The 19,700-nt window shown below is 33.8% G+C and overlaps 5 protein-coding genes across 9 annotated transcripts in view; 2 read left to right on the forward strand and 3 right to left on the reverse strand.

The window, feature by feature from the left end:
- The window catches only part of LOC124181471 (heparan-sulfate 6-O-sulfotransferase 1), a 520,983-nt gene that overhangs the window by 369,980 nt on the left and 131,303 nt on the right, over positions 1 to 19,700 (reverse strand). The gene's annotated exons all lie outside the window — the stretch shown is intronic.
- LOC124181474 (replication factor C subunit 4) lies at positions 1,037 to 5,362 on the reverse strand. The gene is made up of 6 exons (XM_046568088.1): positions 5,068 to 5,362; positions 3,943 to 4,218; positions 2,720 to 3,113; positions 2,090 to 2,203; positions 1,326 to 1,409; positions 1,037 to 1,219 (listed from the first exon to the last, which is right to left on the reverse strand). The coding sequence occupies exons 1-6, from the start codon at positions 5,178 to 5,180 to the stop codon at positions 1,127 to 1,129; spliced, it is 1,074 nt and encodes a 357-aa protein (XP_046424044.1). The 5' UTR covers positions 5,181 to 5,362; the 3' UTR covers positions 1,037 to 1,126.
- LOC124181480 (ribonuclease H2 subunit B) lies at positions 6,060 to 11,255 on the forward strand. 4 transcript variants are annotated; one of them, XM_046568098.1, is made up of 6 exons: positions 6,060 to 6,323; positions 6,812 to 7,050; positions 7,176 to 7,461; positions 7,601 to 7,821; positions 7,986 to 8,068; positions 9,418 to 11,255. In XM_046568098.1, the coding sequence occupies exons 1-6, from the start codon at positions 6,236 to 6,238 to the stop codon at positions 9,431 to 9,433; spliced, it is 933 nt and encodes a 310-aa protein (XP_046424054.1). In that variant the 5' UTR covers positions 6,060 to 6,235; the 3' UTR covers positions 9,434 to 11,255. The 4 variants fall into 4 exon arrangements, with proteins under 4 accessions (XP_046424054.1, XP_046424056.1, XP_046424057.1 ...); XM_046568100.1 differs by having other exon boundaries at positions 6,061 to 6,323; positions 8,019 to 8,068; XM_046568101.1 differs by lacking the exon at positions 9,418 to 11,255 and having other exon boundaries at positions 6,061 to 6,323; positions 7,896 to 8,017.
- LOC124181472 (bystin) lies at positions 10,435 to 14,538 on the reverse strand. Its single transcript, XM_046568085.1, has 3 exons — positions 14,271 to 14,538; positions 12,236 to 13,161; positions 10,435 to 11,855 (listed from the first exon to the last, which is right to left on the reverse strand). Exons 1-3 carry the CDS (start codon positions 14,412 to 14,414, stop codon positions 11,624 to 11,626), a joined length of 1,302 nt encoding a protein of 433 aa, XP_046424041.1. The 5' UTR covers positions 14,415 to 14,538; the 3' UTR covers positions 10,435 to 11,623.
- The window catches only part of LOC124181476 (DDB1- and CUL4-associated factor 7), a 42,720-nt gene continuing 38,736 nt past the window's right edge, over positions 15,717 to 19,700 (forward strand). For both annotated transcript variants that reach the window (XR_006870476.1, XM_046568092.1), the window contains exons 1-3: positions 15,717 to 16,574; positions 17,442 to 17,994; positions 18,121 to 18,355. Coding sequence is in view for 1 of the 2 variants with exons in the window: in XM_046568092.1 (XP_046424048.1) it covers positions 16,322 to 16,574; positions 17,442 to 17,994; positions 18,121 to 18,355 (1,041 nt within the window). In the remaining variant the exon portion in view is untranslated. The remainder of the gene's footprint in view (positions 16,575 to 17,441; positions 17,995 to 18,120; positions 18,356 to 19,700) is intronic.

The following is a 19,700-nucleotide window of genomic DNA, read 5'->3' on the forward strand; positions in this document are numbered from 1 at the left end:
ATAGTTATCAGAGTACTACATTTTCAGATTAATCCTACCACTATACCTTCATTCGAACAACGCTTTCAGTCTTATATTCGTTACAGATTATTGATTTTATTTAGGTTCTTTCCTGTTTAAATTGTGTTTACACCTAAAAGGTTGTTATAATTTGATATGATCTTGATTTGATGAAAATGTTGGCAGGATGCTGATTGATTCATAATGTTTGACAAAATGTAGTCTACTTAAAAAAGTTGAATTGATGGTTATTTACAATTGGAACTTGATAAAAGATTTGGAGTTTGTTTTAAGAGAAGTCTTCTTGAAGAGTGAGTCTAAGTACTGAGTGACAGTTTTTGAAAACTGCAAATTAGGTGAAATAGGGAGTCACACATAGCTGACTAAGTACATTTAAAATATGTGTGAGCCCAAAAAGATATGAAAGATAGGAGACAAGATGAAAGATGTGAGATTAAATATTCAACACTACTTCCATTTCTACAGCAGACTTGATACTTTCACAGTCATACACCATAGCTAAACACTGCCATTTTGTATTCTAATTATTTCAAGCTCAATCATATATTCATCACACATTGCAGTACAGTAGAATAGAATGTTTATCACAATATACATTGAAACATATAAAATACTGTTATTAGAAACTTGCATAACAGATTATGATAGGAATAATGAACTAATTATTACAAGTAATCTGCATGTAGCAGATTGTAATTTCCGGCCTACATGGATCACGTTTCGGACAAATCAATCTTTGCCGTACCTGTTTCTAGCATCGTATTACATCCCAATTTTCTATTGCTTTCCAAAAATGTACCCTGTTTCTGTTTAACCCCGTTATGTTTCAAAACCTCAGCTTTACCATCCTACTTCCAGTATCCTTTTTTTCTTTTCATCTCCCATCTCATTTCCTCAACTATCTTGACCTTCCGAATGTTCAGCTTGCACGTTCATTTTATTGTATCACAACTGTGCTGTGTAGTAGTACAGCATCAATATTAGAAGTCTCCTTTTGGAAAATTTGAGTAACTAATTTATCGACGTAAATATTTCTTTATTAAAAAAAATATATAGATACACAATTAAAATTAATTCAGCATTTGCACCGAAATTTTAGATCACTTTAATCAACTTCATAGGCTTTCATGATACCGCAGCAAAGATCAATTAACTGCATATATTCACTTCCGCCTTCCAACAATCGATAACTGCATTCCTATAGATAGAAAATTCACTATTTAGATTCTTATTAGTTTACTCCATAAATGACCCATAAACTTCTTTATTTTATTACTCATATGCAAAATAAAAATGGTACAGACCGCAAGTTTTTCTCCAATTATCGCCTTCTGTTTGTCAGAGAGTTCGGTGGAATAAACAATTTTGTCATTCAATTGTTCAATAACCTGCAACGTATGTAAAGTAAATAAAAATCGTATGGATATTTAGCATAGAACTAATGAATTTAATTAGTAATATTTATAAACGGAAACTGTCGTGCTTCCAATGTAATGTAAAAATTGAATACCTGAAAAACTGAGACTTAAACTACAAAGGGATGTCACTACGATTATTATTGTTATTGAAAATGATTCAATAATACTCGTGATACTGGATAGTACTGGATAGTACTGGTACATCTAGAGAAAATTATTGACTGAAAAATCCATTATCTTCAGACTGTGGGAATTACTACGTTTACAGTTATCAAAAATCTATACTCTGCTTTTATGCACATTCCCAACAACAGAAGTTTTTAATCTTTCTTTTTATCAATTACTAAAATCATCAGTAAGTTTATCTATTTCTGAATTATTCTAAATAAAAAAGTTTTGAAGCAATTTCTCTATGTTCCAAGATATTCTATACCATAAAAATATTGACGACTGGAATACTCTGTACCATCCATACTGGTAGTAATGACTTTGAGACCATGCAAAAGAGTATTTATTAAGGTTATTGGAGGTTTCTTACGATAAATTAGATAATCACATTGGATTCAATTTTTTTAAATCAAGAAGCTTCCATCTTTGCAATCATACTTGAGTAGGATAAAAATAAAAAAATTACCATGTTCTACACTCACCTGTGATACTGCATAAGCTTCCATCATGTAATTGTCGATGAACATTTCCACTTTGTTGTAATCCTTTGACTGGCACATTTCAATCATTTCATCCAACCATTTATCGGGAATCACCTAGAAGTAATTAAAACAGTTCATTAGACATATAGGATGATGCGTTTTCAATGGCTTGAAGGATTAGTGTTTTCTTATAACCCTGTCCTTTATCTTCATACGACAACTGATTTTATTTTGCAATTTAGAAAATTAGAATAGGTACAATCGCAAAAACAGTGCATAACATAACAATATTTTGGACTCATTATTTCAAAGTCAGCTCCTTTGAATACTCAGGTTATGATTACGCCAGAACTGTTAAAGGACAGTATAAAGACTGACAGTTTTTCAATATTAATACTATCATTACGGACTAGAGCTGTGTAATTGACCGATTAATTGAAATAGCAATTAATTGAAAGTGCCGATCTGTCAATCAATCTATAAACGAATAATTGATCGTACTGATTGGTCGAAAAAAGGATTAATAAATTGATTGGAGAAATAATTAATCAAAACCCACAATTAATTGATGAATCGTACAACTCTTACACAGTAAAATAAAAAAATTTCACATAAGATAACGATGCTAACCCCGGTAACTTCCAGTACATCATCTATTGCAAATTCGGCACCTTTGCCCTTTAGTCTTGATACAGATTGTAAGCATGTTATAGCTCGTCTCATATCTCCACCAGAAGCATCGACTACCTTCATCAATACAGCTTTATCTGCTTTCAAATTTTCCATATTGCAAATTAGTTCTAGGCGCTCAATGATTTTCTCTTGACCCAATGGCTTAAATCTGAATTTCGTGCACCGAGATGTTAACGGCTCTATGATCCGAGAGACGTAGTTACATATTAGGCAAAATCGTGTGCTGCGAGATTCACGTTCCATAGTGCGTCGTAACGCTGCTTGTGCAGCATTAGTCATGCTATCTGCTTCATCAAGAATTATTATCTTATATGGAGGGCATGGTTTACCACTGCAATGTAAAAAGAAATTAGAGATGAGTTATTACAATGCTTTTTTGTTGGATTTTCGTTTGCCAAAGGAATACTTACTAAAATTTTATTAATTAATTGCCTCAGAATAGAATAGTTGTCATACGAAATACTGAAATAACATTACATTTCTTGGGAATGATATTCAAAAAATAAATCTAAGGAAAATGCATTGCATATTTCGATAGATGTATGCTTTATAAAGATAAAAAGTCAATACTTAAAACTTCCAAATATCCTCTCAAGCAAATTTTATGTCCCGTTGTTAATAAGGGCTGTTAAGAATTTTATAACAACTCCTGAGCTCAACTGGGGATATCTTTCCACCAAATTTAACAAATGCTATTTCAAAATATTTCTCAAACCTTTTACTAAATCATCATTGGCAATAGATATTTGTAACTATTCACAGTCTTTATGTTTGCTAATTGCTAGTACTTTGCAGTGTAAATTGTTGATTATATGAAAGAAAGATCTAGGTATGTGCTACACTCATCTCCAATAATGTCAAATTTACCCTATATTACAATATATATTACACTATATCAGCTATGTAAAATTGGAGATGTAGAAAATTCTAATCTAGTCAGCAGACACAAATAATCAGTCTGGTAGTTCATTAATCTCAGAAACATACATGAAGTTGAGACCAGGGGCTACAATTCATGGCCGAACGTATTGAACTTCTGTTAAATTGGTTTATAATACTTATTTTTGTAAGGATTGTGTAATGTATGCTAAAATGGTTCAAATAATAATATGGATTTCAAATTCAAAGGTAGATGACATAGAATTAGTTTTTTCACTTACTCGGGTCTTGTGCCACTGGCTGTCAACTGTGCGAAAGTTTTAACTTTGTCTCTGATTACTTGGATGCCACGTTCATCAGAGGCATTTAATTCTAATATCCTATCTTTGTACATGTCCCCAAATAATTGTCTTGCAGCAGCTAATATTGTGCTGGTCTTCCCCGTCCCTGGTGGGCCATAAAACAACAGATTGGGGAAATCGCCACCAACTAGACATTGTTGTAAGACCTTGACTACTTCGCCTTGTTCAACAACATCCTCTACAGTTTTGGGTCTACTGTGGAATTGAGAAAAATGTGCTTAACGTGTCATAATGGAATTGTGACATTGGTCTACACTTTGAATCGCAGCATATTTAGAAACAATTATTTCAACCAATTGTGGCAGTCAAATTTGATAATCTAAGTATACAGCTAAAGTATTTACAGAGGTTCTTACAGTCAGGTCTCTTTTAGTGGGTAATTTATTATGGCGCAATGTCTAAATTAAGCATTTCATGCCAACTGAATGAACATCTAACCCTTATCATATTGGCTTTTGAACACTACACATAATTTCACCATTTGACACTCTCAAAAAAAAAATGAAAAGATTTAATAGATAAAGATAAAAGGTACTCAACATCAGTGCAGAAGCCAGATTTCAATCAAGCTGGTTCGATGAAAAATTCAAGTAAATATGATGTAGCTCTTTCAATTTTCCTTGCAAATTATTATGAAACTACATAAATTAACCTCAATTTTGGTTTGCAAGATTGAAAAAATTCAAAACTTTCTATGATCCAATGTTTTAACATAATCAAGAATCAGCATAATATGTACCGCAGAGGACTTATATTCGAGAGAAGTTTAAAATATCTATGTATTATAATTATCTAACCAAACTGCTTCAGAAGTAAGTCTCCTCACGAAACTACGTGCTGAAGATTGGGATTTCAGACGTTTTTCTAGTATATTTGTTCAGTAACCTATCCTGAAATTTTTTGCATACGAAGTTGAAAAGTTCAAGTGCAACTCATTCAATAATAACACAGATATCACGTCGTGAAAGAATTCCTTTCAAAATATTTTTTTCGTACTCGACAAATACTCATTACCACGAATAAATAATATTACTTTAGACATACTATTTTTCAACCCATGGTGGTGAAGGTCCTTTACGCTTATCCTTTGAACTCGAACTTGAAGTAGGCTTTCTGTCACTGGGGCCGAGTTTACCTCTTTTCAAAAAACCATGCATTTTGTTCAAAATTATATCGCTTGAACGTTGACTGATAGAAAACCGGCCAATGTATTAACTTCGCGCGTTCATACGTCAGTAAAAAAATTCACGACATGCGCAAGATACGTTTTCCTATATTCATGATACTCGTAAGCATAGACTACAGGAATAACTAAAAACTGCCATAAGCAAAGGGATATCAAAGGGATATTACAAATAGAGACGCCAAGATGCGGCGATCAGCACAAGTAGAACGTCGTGCTTGAGTCCCTATACAACAGGTCGTGCGAATAGAAACAGTGAAAATCGATCTATTTTTATTTGTATACACACAAAACTGCTGACATTAATGTTACAATTTTTCAGTAATAATTTTCCTCAATTTTATATATTGTTGTCAAATTTAGCTATTAACCCTAGAGGGGTAAGATTATTTTTTTATTTACCTCGTTAACGGGGGTAAAAAAATGTCCCAATCTTGTAAATTCCATCTTTCTGGTACAACATATCGTTAAGGGCCCTGTAGGGTCTCATTTTTTACAATTTTTAATAAAGAATCACGTAGGCCAAAAAATTTTTCGCTCAAGTTCCAAAAAAGTCCTAAAAATTGATGAGCGAAACACGAAAACGTTAGCCGTTCTTTTGCGCGACGTGCGCGACGTGCCCCCCCCCGTTGCGGTAAGGCAAATACTAGAGAGTTTAATTTTCCAACAAACAAAATGCAATACATAACTAAATTAAGCAAATATGATAGGACGACTGAGTCATGAGATTCAATCAATCCAGCACTGGATGGCCTCTCGCATTTTCATATTTTCGTTACTAGAGGGCATTGCACGTGGTGTTCCGTCGAGTTATAGGAGATATTTTGTATGTTATGTTATGTTTTATACCTTGGCTGCACTTAGCAGTGAAAATGGTATTGCCGAACCTGCGGACAGGCCGACGGCCGGGTACTGGGTAGTTGTTAAAAATGGCCGACTTCTGAACTTTATTCCTGTATGTCTCCCCCATTACATTAAATAAAAATCAGCATTAATTATCAATTTTGTCAATTGACAACGTTGAGTAACATGCCGCGTGTCAAAGCCTCACCGAAAAAATGCGTCAAAACGTCCAATACGCACCCGGCAGCCAACACTTGGGTGTTCCTTATGAAAGGTAAATAAAAAAAAAGAGAATAAATAAATCTAACAACTGGCCAACTGTAGGGTAAAAATTAGCTGCAATCAATTTTTTCACCCATTTCTTTTCCCAACACCATTATTCTCATGAATTTTTAGTCCTATGCTATTTCTTTTTATACCTGGATCAATACTATCATCGATCAAAGAACGATGCTGGTTGTTATTCTGTATGTAATTACAAAAGACTGCTACTGTCCTTCCACAATTGTTAGACCAGCATCAATTTACTGAACTTACACAAATTCCCTCCAGGAAAAATCTGAGATTACTTATTTTTTCAAATGTAAATGCCCTGTCGTCTAGTTTGTTATGTTTTGAAATGCAATTGAAAGTTCATAATTCGGCTAGAAAACTGGGGCATTGTATGAATTCGGTACCTACTAAAAAATTGTATGCATGAAAATTTTACATTTTCCCAATTCATTTTGTTGTGTCACTCTTTCTCATTGATTTTTTTTTCAGGTGATGGCTTAGAGAATACCGACGGTAGTTCTCCGGATGTAGTTAAACTCAGACACCCAGCCTCCAACCAACCGGCTATGTTTGTATTCAGCCCAGGTGATACCACCGTTCAAGAAGTTTTAACCTTTGATGAGAATAAAAGATCATGGTTCATAGACGACAATGTCAAGTCAGATGGAAAGATGCATTTGTCGACGCCAATTGATCCAATATTCTTGGTTTTACCATATCTAAGGAAGGTAAGTGTTCATGCCAATCATTATTTCATAATTCAAGACTAAACTATGTGATTAATAGGAATAGGTGGAACCTTACGATGAAACTTCACATCACAAATTGATGTACAATTTATATTTCATTTCAGTCACAACAAGTAATGCCTCTTGACCAAATTCTTCGTGATGAAGATTACCCAGGAACATCCCGCCTTGCACGATGTCAAAATCTAAAACTATCTTTGATCGCAGATCGTAAGGGGGACGAGGAACTGCAAGCTTTCAAGTTTAACGAAGACAAAGCAATGGTCTGGCTTCAAAAAAAAGTTGGGCGAGTCGCAGAAATACTTAGGCAGAAAGGTGTACACGTATCCCAAGGAGCTGTTAGTGCTACTTACGTTAAAAGCAACAAACACGAATCTGGCACAGAAGTTGGTGAGAATCTGGATAGGAATTCTCATTTTCTATTGATCAAATTATGGACTCGACATGCAATAACGCATTGATATCCCGTGATATATAAATGTTTGATTTTACTAACTTAATCAATAATAACAGTCTCAATTTCTTTCAGAATATCTTAAGTATGCACATGGCATCGTTTCGGAATACCTTGCTGAAGACTTGTCTAAAAAACTAGCCCAACACTTAAGTCTGCCCGATGATCCAGAAAATAAAAAACGAAAGTCAAACAGTCCAAAAGAAAGTAGCGACGATAAGAAAGCTAAAAAAGACACACCAGAGTCAGAGTCTATCCCAAGAAATGGAGCACTAGACTTAACAAAACCTGAAAAGGTATGTATGTATGCTAAATTATAGAAAATTTGAAAATCTCGGGGATTTGTTTTCATATGACAACTTTTTAATAGATCTCACAGAATTAGGTGAAAAATTCATTGTGCAAGCTTTCTAGACACTTTGTTCTTTGCATATAAAAATTTTATATGCATTTAAAACAGAGAAACCTTTTTTCCATTAAACGAAAATTGAAGCCAATACAACCAATTCAAAACTACAACGATGTGACGTCACCCGTGCTAAGGTAAATTTATATATTACAGAATCAGTGAAACTCAATTGCTTGTAACATCCACAATCATCTTTTTTGACAAAACACAAAAAATTCCACCATATTGTTTTACATTTCTCTGCTTTATATTCATCTAAAAAATGTATTTTCTTTTTTTCCATTCAAAGACCTAATTTCGTACGGCTTTCTAATGATATATCGGTTCATAGTTTATGATGTGACAAGCATGATGAACATTGCTGTCCCAGATTGAATATAAAATAAGTTTTCAATAAACCCAGAAAAAGTGACTTTTATAAGTGAAAATCATTCCTTGTTCGACAATTATTCTGAAGTATAAAGAACTGATTACAAACCCTGACAACATTTAGTTTTTGTAACCTCTCATACAAAATTTATTTTGCAACTTAAAGACATAAGTGAGCGAACTTAGATTGTAGGGCTGGGGATCAGGTGGCAAATATCTTCGGATACACTAGCTGTGTAAAAAGTATCATGACATGATCATCAAGCAGTCGTTTGTATCATTAACGAAATTTATTGATTGATTTCTTAGACTCTAAACAGAGTTAACAATATCTATTTATGCATTGGAAAGGTTGCTTTAATTCAGGAAATTCTAACCAATTTGTTGAAACAGTATGAAAACTAGTTTTGTTCTCGTTAGCTGGCTTGTTGGAAGACTTGCATCTGAGATCTCATAACTCGCCAAATGTTGTCTTCATTATGTTTCACTGAGTGAACTTGTTTCTTCAGGGGAGGGCATTATCTCACTCAACAATCGATGTTCATAATAAAACAGATTTCAATAACTTTCAGTATCTGTCAAAGATATACATCTTGTATGACAGTAAAAAATTACATCTTCGTAATGAACCTTGAATGAAGAGCAGGAATATTCCAATCCTAAACCATATAAAATTATTTCATAACTGTCTTCATTTTGATAATAATAGCAAATGTTTTTCCTGTTTTCCCTGTACTCTGAATATACATATACTCGTTATAACAAAAAATATACATTTTATACCAGCAATTTAAAGTCAACTTTTCCTTCATTGAAATGCATTGCCAATTGAAATATTATACTTCCACATTAGTAAGCTCAATGGATAATAAATTATGAACACTTACTGGTCAAATGCTTGATGAATTTCTAAAACAAACGTAGGCCTTAGCACTTGTGAAATAGGAATCAAACAAATGACTCGATCGGGTAGTCTTATATTAATTTTGGTTAGGAAATATAGTTTCGCTGTAAATTTACATGAAATGAGCTCACAGTGACGGTGAATTAAAATGTATCAGTTACCAGAGCTAAGTGTCAGATTATTTTAAAAATATCTTTTCAAATATTGTAGCCCCAAAAACCTCTGACCATTTCGAAGAAAGAGATGTCCAGACAGAAGGCAGCAGCTGGTTCAAAGAATATTTCGAGTTTTTTTAAGAAGAAATGAGCGGTGACCAAGTCAATGAATCAATCAATCGCCAGTTGGTTTTCCAAATTTATAAGAGATCTTCAAAATATTCTGAGAAGTCTCTGCGTTCCTATTGGTGTTAAACTTTAGATTTGAATTGGTAAAAATATCTGAAGGAAACTTGAAGGTTAAGCAATGTTCAATTATCTACTCACATTGTTGGAAAAATAGCCCAGAAAACCCCGCAATTGTTAATCTAGAACGGTAATCAATCATCACAATGGATTCATAATATATAATTTGATCTCACTTGTCAAACGTAATTCAAAATCTGCGTCAGTTAACTGTTGCTCAAAAGATTTCAACGAAAATTAGTCATTTATTCCATTAAATGCATAAGTAAGATTTATTTTATATTAACACATTTCACGATTATCGAATTATATTTTATTATTACTCTTACATAGAGTTTGATTCCTTCGATTTTCTTTTCCTGATACAAAAGTATTCAACATTTGGGATGAATTTCGAATTAATTAAAAAGAAAAGATTCAAGACTTAGGGTGTTGATCTGCGAAGATTAATACATCAAGTGAAAAGTAAACACTCGACGTTTTTTGAAGACATTTATCCTGTACTGTTGCAATGTTTAACTTAGAATACGTTAGATATAAAATTCTAGTATTACGCATTTTACGCAATAAGGAGCTAACAAACGAATCCTACAATTGAAATTTGTGTAATACTTAAAATAGAAAAAGAAAAAAAGCGAGTGTTTTTTTGTCTCATATATTTTGTAATATTATAGCCTTTTCATTATTGGTTGGTTAGCTCCTTTTTGCTTCCTATAATATCCTTTATTTTAAAAGACTGTCCCAAAAAGCAATAATTTTTTTCGTAACCATATTTAAAATTGTCAGAAAATTTCTTCCTCACTAATTGTAATTTTTCAAAGCCAAAGTTGCAAAAGTCATATTAGGGTAATATTGAAATGTTATAATAATCTAGAATATAGCATATTTTACGATTATCATGCAGTTCTATTGAAAAACTCGCAGCTATGTTACACGCAGGAAATCCAAATCGAGAATCGACTTTTGCTACTTTAAATTGAAGTCATTCATCTGGATATCTGAACTGTGTTATATCCAGTATTTATTGCATATTTTTATGATTTCTATTTGTGAATTCGTATCTAGAGTCATGCACTTCATTTTTATTTTCTCAAATACTTGAAAACAGCTACCTTCAATGCTAATTGTCATTTACTGTGGATTTGCATCCTATTAACAATGACATGTGTTTGAGTTCCACCTGATGCATGAAGGATATTAATGTAAATATATGATTGTTTTTAAATTATATAAACGATATCTGATGGTTACTGTAATTTAAAACAGAAAACCGCTGACACTGAGGTACAGCATATTTGATATCTGTATATGTGGAGTCACATAAATTATCCCATGTGTTTAGTTTGAACAGTATACGAATATTTTGTACTTTATTTTATATATTGCGTCGAATCGACTTTCCCGTTTTGTCATTTTAATGAAAACTACAATTTTATATTTGTCGTACTTAATTAGTGATGAATATTATTGATGATTAGTTGGAGGTGTCGATTGTGATAGCTCTATGAAAAGTTTCGAATTAGAAGTATGTATGAGTCGAAAAGAGTGTATGAGGATAAGTGATAAGTATTTGTTTTTGTCCTGGCTGTACGATGAAATATTATGTCAATATTGTAGATGTAATATAATAATATACATTCAGAAACAGCTATGCTCTATCCCTATCTCTGTCCATGCAAAGCTCATTTACTTTCAAGAAGAACACGTCAAACATATAAAATATGGTTGAAATTATGACTGAATATCTTGTAATCTGACTAAAAAACACATAAAGAAACTTCAGTGACTTGACTCAAATTAATCGATACATTCTTGATCAACATACACGGTTTTTATTTCATGTTAGATACTTTATTAAATATTTATTTAAATTAATCGACACATTCTTGATCAAGATACACGGTTTTTATTTTATGTTAGACATTTTATTAAATATTTACATGTTACAAACAATGAATTACAGGCGTAATTGCTTTAATATCATCTCATCTTGAGCCAATTCCGAGAATAGCCTCTCATGTAATCGACATAGGTTCACTCTTCGGCTCTGTGGCTTCAATATCCCTGCATTTGGCATGTTGCAGTTCTCTCCGTACTTCACCAGTAATCGAGTGATGTGATTGTTTCTTCAATAATTCCAGCAGAGCATCCCTCTGTTCAGAACTGACATCACTTTTGTAACGCTGAACAAAAGTTAAAAGTGCTTGATGCCACAGAACAGGCAAGTCTCTTGAGTCTGTGCTAAATCTGAAATTTTATAAGTAACATTTACATTGTTAATCAATTGATTACTGTTACTTTTACATTGGATGTGTTACATATCGTTAGTGTCCGAGAATCGTGATCGGGAGCCACACCATTAAAAGTGTAATTTTGACTGATCAAAATAACTAATAAGAATTAGTTATCGCATGTTCATTACACATAGAGAATCAATTTACTTTCCAGACTGACTGATGCAGTTAAAAACCAAAAGTAATATTCTACAAGTTTTCATTTCAACCAAAAATACAGAAATTAGAATTGATTATTTTTCTCTATATCTATTTCACTGAATTGTCAAATCCGAAAAATAATGGTATATTCTTGTAACAAGAAGAACTAATTATAAATACTAAATTACTAACCTCAGGAAATGAAATACAACAGCATCCACGACGCGATATGGAAGGGCATATTTTTTGTCCAAAAATATTCTCAAGAAAACGCTACTGGCACCCGTGTAATCCATTTCTGCAATTTTTAAAATTGCTGCAGACGAATGTAAAATTGGAATAGAATTTTTGGCAATCACCGAACCAATTATGGTAGCTTCCCTCAGTGTACAAGAACCAGATTCTAAAAGTGGTAATAGTATGCCCTTCATAAAACCACCAGGCTTGAATAAAGCTTTTCTCAATGCTTGATATAGGTGGAAATTCAGCCTTTTATATTCGGCAAGGTCATCCCTGACACGAGGTAATAAAACAAGGTTGAAAAATCTTTGTGCCATTTTCTCTTTCAAATTGGATGCAAAAATTCTAGTTGCCTGATACATGGCAGCAGCAGACCATTTAGGAGGATCTGTAATGTACAATATCTGCTCCCAATTCTTCAAATTCGGCACAATTTTGAAAGCTTTTGGTAATTTTCCACTGCGGTATTTAGCCAGCACATCCCTAACTCCTTCATACATTTGTCGAACCCTTGGATCAAGTTCCTGCATCTGAATGGAACCAGCATCAGAGAATTGTGTATGAATTTCAGTCTTTTTCTCAGTCAACTTGTCCATTATGATATCAGCTAGAGTTCGCATCGGCGCTTTATCTCTGTTCATAAACATTTCCAAAGCCTGTTCATCCTCTTCATTAATTTCTATGTTGTCGTAAAAGTGATTTCCTATTTCATCTTCACTCGATTCTGCTTCCCCCTCGCTATCATCATTGCCAAGTTTAGTAACAGGTTTTCTTGGAGACTTCGAAGGTCTTTCCATTTCATCCTCCTCCTCCTCCATTTCCATTTGTTGACGCCTGGCTTGTGATAAAATCTTTTGTGAAAGACCAGAGTCGACGAACTGAAATATTCATTTTACTCTAATAACCACTCAAACAAGTTTTTATTTTTCATACTGTTATGTTTCTATTGCACTAGCATCTATCAAGATGTGCACGCAAGGTTGAAAATTAATCAAACAAAATGTTTAAAATTATAACAAAAATTATGCTGTACAGCTTAAAGATAATTCTTCAATGGAACATATATTGAATGAAAATGTGAAGAAAACGTTAGATATTTTCAACAAAATTTTTTATGAGCCTGAGGATCGTAATGTTTATGTCACGATGTGTTTATAAAGGCTAAGCCATTGCAGTAAAACATCTTTTATCCGAACTAATTGGGACCGAGCCTAGTTCAGTTAATCAAAAGTTCGAATAACTGGAATGCAATTTTTATCTCAAGATATGATAACATATACAACACAAATTTGAATCTATAAACAGATTATATTAAATCTCTTTCACACACCGAACGCTTATTTTATCGGTAGAAGTAATATTATAAGTGGAATAGCGCCGAAAAACGAGAAATCTGCTCAAGTATGTTCAAACATGCGAGGTTCTCATCAAACGGCAGAGAACAACAATGTATATTTTGTGCTAACAATGTTTTTTTGAGTCAATGTTCGGATAATTGAGAGATTGAAGACCTGAGGTTCAGATAATTGAGATTCTACGGTATTTAGCAATTTTATAGGATCCTTTCAAATGTAGCAAACAATAATAGAACATGCATTCTAAGATATTATTGCAAAGCTGCTTAGACAATGCGGAGAATATACTCATGATCTGTAATTGGTGTAAAATTATTAAACAGTATCAAAATTGTAATGATTTGACATTGGTGACAATGACTAAATGGAACATTGAGCAACTAATTATTAACTAGCAACCATAGGATTATCTAAGAGTTGATGTTTCAAAAATTGAGAATGTTTTGCTTCATTACGGGGTACATAATTTGAGATATAAATTCTAAAGTCCGGAAATGTTTTGTAAAATTGCGTCATTAAATTAACGTGACGAACTTCGACCTCATGAAAAACTGGGATAATTTTTGTTCAACTCAATTTCAGAGACTGATATTATGAAAAAACCACTTTTATTTGTGGTGAATTACACATACTTCTTCATCTTCATCTTGTCGATGCCTAATTTTTGTCCTGTTCTTCGGCTTAACCACTTTTTCGCTGTTGATCAGTTCTGCTAAGCCAATTTTAACATCCTGACGATCTCGCTTCGAAACCTTTATTTTCTTCGCTTTACCCATTTCACAATGATTATTTTAATTTATTGTCAATGATGAATCGAGAAGTAATCACAACACGTGGAATAGTGGCTAGAATCACATACATAACCAACACTGAAGCATATGTTCTTAGGGGCGAGGAGTTACCTTAGAGCATGTACTACTGGAGATAGCTTCGCGTGTACAGAAAGTGTAGCGGAGGAGTAACAGAGAGAGGTATATGTCGGCTATCATCTCTGTTACCACCCTCTTAGTATATATGCTCTAACAAGGGAACGCTACACTAATGACATTTTGCATATTTTTCATACTTATGATACTCAGCGGTGAGGACTTGAATAACAATTCCCCAAAGACGTTCGATTTCGAAGTCTATAGGTTTTGAGAAAATCAATTTCGAAATACTACGAGCGTGTTATATACACTAAACGGTCAAGAGCCGACAACGCAGTCCGTGGCGCACCGGGTAGCGCGCTAGATCGATATCCGATGTGGCTAACTATATATTTTACTTTTATTAATTTTTCCTTATCTTTTATACGTTTGCCCACATCATTTACGTGTGGACTTGATTAAATTTATGTTGATTAACAGATACTTCGTAATTTACAATGATAAACGTGGATCTTGCTTTCGCTTACCTGTCGCTTGAAAAGTTAGGCTTACAATTGAAAATGGTAATTCTTAACTAATCATATTTGTGATAGATTTAATTTTTGCACAAAACCTGCCAGCCTTCCCAGCTATTGAGCCTGGCCCAATTATTTACCTTTTTTGGTTGCATATGCTTAATCCTCAGTTATAAAATTATTAAAAATAAATTTGTAGTGTCTAACCTTCTAGGAATTGGTTTTAGTCATCGAGAAATTTGCAATGTGTGCCTTCAATTTATAATTTAGAAGAATAAAACGATCAATCATTGGGTCTAGACGTGTCGATAATTGGTACACTTACCTTAGTCAATAAATCATCTTAGTAAAGCTAGTTATCATATATGCCATAGATCTCACCCTAGTAGTAAACGAAATCACCTTCAGCTGGTATATTATCGATTGATATGGCGATCTAATATAAACGATCTTTTCAAAATTATATGACATGGTGAGCGTAGAAATTCTGTCGCCATGCATATGTGCAGTATAGTGAACGTTAGTTATTGGGTGGACGCTGCGCGCCGTTATTTTTGTACCGTGGGGTAGTCTCCGCACCACGAATGCCAGACGGGGGAGAGTGGGGGAAGTAAGCGAGTAGCGCGCATGCGCAGAACCAGAAGCGCAAAGCGAGCGAGTAGCGTGCCTGAGTGGGAGGTGACGGTAGTCCGGTTTCAGCGCTCACGGATAAAGGTTTGGTCCGAGTTTAAGTAGCGCTTCCTTGCTTTATTCGCATACCTACAATAAAGTGAAAATTTCGACAGCAAATACTGTAGAAGCATTTTGCTGCCCATGAAAATCCGACCCGAGTTGGTGGGTCGTAAAAAAACTACTAGGGATATCGAAGGGGTCAGTGTCTAAGTATTTGTACTTCTGGCGCCGAACAGTCGGAACGTTATTTGTGACTTAGTGAAGTGCTACAGTCGATGATCTATACGATTGTGTTTACTTTATGATTGCCATTGTGTTTACAAAAAATTCCGAACAAATGTGCATAAGGACGAATTTTAAATGAACGAACATTCACATTTTATCGTCACATAGTTTAGTGATTTCGAAGATTTCAATCTTGTATTACTCTTGTGTATAAAATGTCAACAATGATTGAAAGTTGAGTAACACAGTCGCAAATTTAAATCCTCTCCGGTCCATAGAGTGGTAGCATTCTAAGATCCGAATTTCGGTCTTGGCTATTCTGTGAGAAGAAAAACAATAAGCAGAAATTGCTTTAATGCTGTAAATACTTGAACTGAATAGTTCAACAATTGTTGGTAAAAAATGGCTCTACATGGTGTTCCACCGAAGCGAAAAGAAATTTACAAATATGAAGCACCGTGGCCACTTTACAGTATGAACTGGTCGGTGCGCCCTGACAAAAGATTTCGTCTAGCATTAGGCAGCTTCGTTGAAGAATATAACAACAAAGTACAGATTGTTTCGCTCGATGAGGAAACTTCCGAGTTTACTGCCAAAAGTACCTTCGATCATCCCTATCCAACGACCAAAATAATGTGGATACCTGACGCCAAGTGTACGTAGCTCACTTATACCAACTGTATCCTCAAAAAGTAAAACAACGAGCTCACTTTATTGTATAATACTGTTGAAAGTAAATAACTCAGTTTAAAGCTGAACAAACTGGTCATCTTTTGTTTTTCATTGATGTAATCTTTTAGAATTTTTTCAAGAATTATTGATTACATGTGATCATTATGTTGAAAACAGCATTTCATTATCACAGTCACACTTCGATACAAAACTTGTTTTATTTGAATTCGCTGTTTTTTTTGTTTGAATTCGCTTTTTTTTTTTTTGGCTTGAATTATCGCCAACAGTTTATTAACCTCTTATGTCAATGCTCAGAGGCATGAAGTTCTTTTGGTATTTTCTGCTTGGTCGAAACCATATTTTTCAATGAGATAGTTTTTTTTATGCAAGTTTGAGTCAATCTGTAGTGTGCTATCTTCGGCGAAATTAATAAATATCGTTAATAGTACCATAACTAATCTTAAATACTTATATCAATAAACAATTGCAAGCGTGGGAGCAGCTTTGTACATCTAAGACTTTCACAGTTAGATCTAGTCTACAATTTGTATTAAACTCACATTTATATGTTCCATTATTTATGAATTTGTATGTTACGGGAACCATTTACATCACTGCTATAAACTTTAACCTCAAAGCTCAGCCTTATATCAAATAGACAATAAATTGTGGCATCGATTACTGTGACTAACCACACCTGTTAAATTTGCTGCCTCATCAAGAATCGTTTCTTTGCAATGAATCTTGAATGATTTCATGCACAATATGTTGATAAAACCTGTGGCCGATTTCAATCGTATAAATTAATAACTTTATAGGTATATTAAATATAACACACATTTTGTTGCAGCTCTGTTTCCTGATTTGCTGGCCACATCTGGAGATTACCTGCGGGTTTGGCGTGCAATAGACGCAGAAACACGACTGGAGTGTGTACTGAATAATAACAAAAATTCGGATTTTTGCGCACCTCTCACATCATTCGACTGGAATGAAGTGGATCCAAATTTAGTTGGAACATCAAGTATTGATACAACTTGCACAATATGGGGCTTAGAAACTGGGCAGGTAGTTGGGAGAATTAGTGTGGTCGCTGGTCACGTTAAAACGCAATTGATTGCTCATGACAAGGAGGTCTATGATATTGCATTCAGTCGAGCAGGCGGAGGAAGAGATATGTTTGCATCGGTAGGAGCTGACGGGTCTGTAAGAATGTTTGATTTGCGTCACTTGGAACATTCTACAATTATATATGAAGATCCTCAGCATACGCCACTGTTGCGCCTTGCTTGGAACAAACAAGATCCAAATTATTTAGCCACCGTTGCCATGGATGCGTGCGAAGTAATTATTTTGGATGTTCGAGTTCCTTGCACACCAGTGGCTAGGCTAAATAACCACAGGTACATATGACACGAATCACGTATAGAATAAACAATTTCACTCCAAAGTTATGGATCGTGATATCTACTATATATATAAATAATCTATAGATAATAATTATATTTTCGATTTGTTTATTATAACAGAGCGAGCGTAAATGGAATAGCTTGGGCACCGCATTCAAGTTGTCATATCTGTACGGCTGGTGATGATCACCAAGCACTAATCTGGGACATTCAGCAGATGCCAAGAGCCATAGAAGATCCAATTCTTGCGTACACAGCTGCAGAAGGTGAAGTTAATCAGATCCAATGGGGTGCAACACAACCGGATTGGATTGCAATCTGTTACAATAAGTCTGCTGAAATCCTACGAGTCTAGGTAATATCTGCTACGTTATTTGTTTTAAAATAAAATTGAGGTTGCACATACAAATAAACATGGAATTATACGGAAATAAAATCTCGAACACGTAGATTTCTTTACCGAAAAATTCGTACAGCTAATAATAATCTATTATCAGACACAGGGTGGCTACAGTATGGAGAATGTAGATCAGATCAAATTATCCGAAAACCATAGTTTATTGATAAAATAAAAAGAATGTCTGCATCGGTCAGGGACAACACTTCCTTTAATTTATAAAGGAAAAACCTACATAAAGGCCTCCTATTCATTGCATAATAATGCACAAAAATCTGTGTTAATTTGAAGAACATAGTTGAAACCAAAAGTTCATTACAATGAAAACATTTCAATGTTTCCATTTCGCTATATTGTTTTTAATAATGGTTATCCATTTTATAATTGGGTTCGCAAAAAAGAATAGATCATTTGCAATATTTTTTTTTTATATATACTGCATTTATTAAAGCCGAATGAAATCCCTCTTCATTCGTCATATCTGATAAAATCAACAAGTCCGGTTTCTGTGTGTATATTATATTATTTAGCTGTATTGAGTGATAGGGTTATAAATGCTTGGAACACCAGATAAACGTTTCCTGGACGAAAATTATTCCTAATGAAACTTTTACAAGCCTCTCTTTCAAACTTATTGTGAGGACAGATATTTATGCATTAAAAATGACTTGAAATTTTACTGAACATCGACTTGGAATATCTGGAAAAATTCTACAATTTGGTAATCCACACTCAGTATCACGGACTACCTGTAACAGTATCCTTTCTTTTTATATCTCAACCTAATCGTCGTAATAAATGCGAAATAATATGATGCCAATTTGGAACATTCATTATTACAGTCTTGTGATACTTTTATATCAATCAAATTATCTTTTTGTACGTAAGTATTTTTCGCCGATGTACCTTTCAAAAATTTGTTATAGCATGATTAATTCTATTTGTTTGTTTCAGTGGGTATAATGGTCTAGAGTTTTATACAAATTTTATTGCAAAAAATATTCTGTTTAAATTCGTTGCTTCTTTTGTGCATGCAGTGTACGACTAAATTTTCGGGTTTCTAGCTGTTTAACGAATTCTTAACGAATTATCAACTTTGAACTGACTATATAATTTGTACATGCTATATTTAATAATTAACAGATATGAATCCCTGCACAGCAACAGTATAGTATAGTTGATATGTATTTCAATTGAGCGCTTTTGAAAGTAGATTTGAGTTTGAGGCTGTTTCATCTTATGATAATTTATGGGGTTAATTTAATATTTTATCACCTGTAATCCAGGTACAATAGTTTGGTAA

Source organism: Neodiprion fabricii, chromosome 4, assembly GCF_021155785.1.
Source record: "Neodiprion fabricii isolate iyNeoFabr1 chromosome 4, iyNeoFabr1.1, whole genome shotgun sequence".
Lineage (NCBI taxonomy): Eukaryota > Metazoa > Arthropoda > Insecta > Hymenoptera > Diprionidae > Neodiprion > Neodiprion fabricii.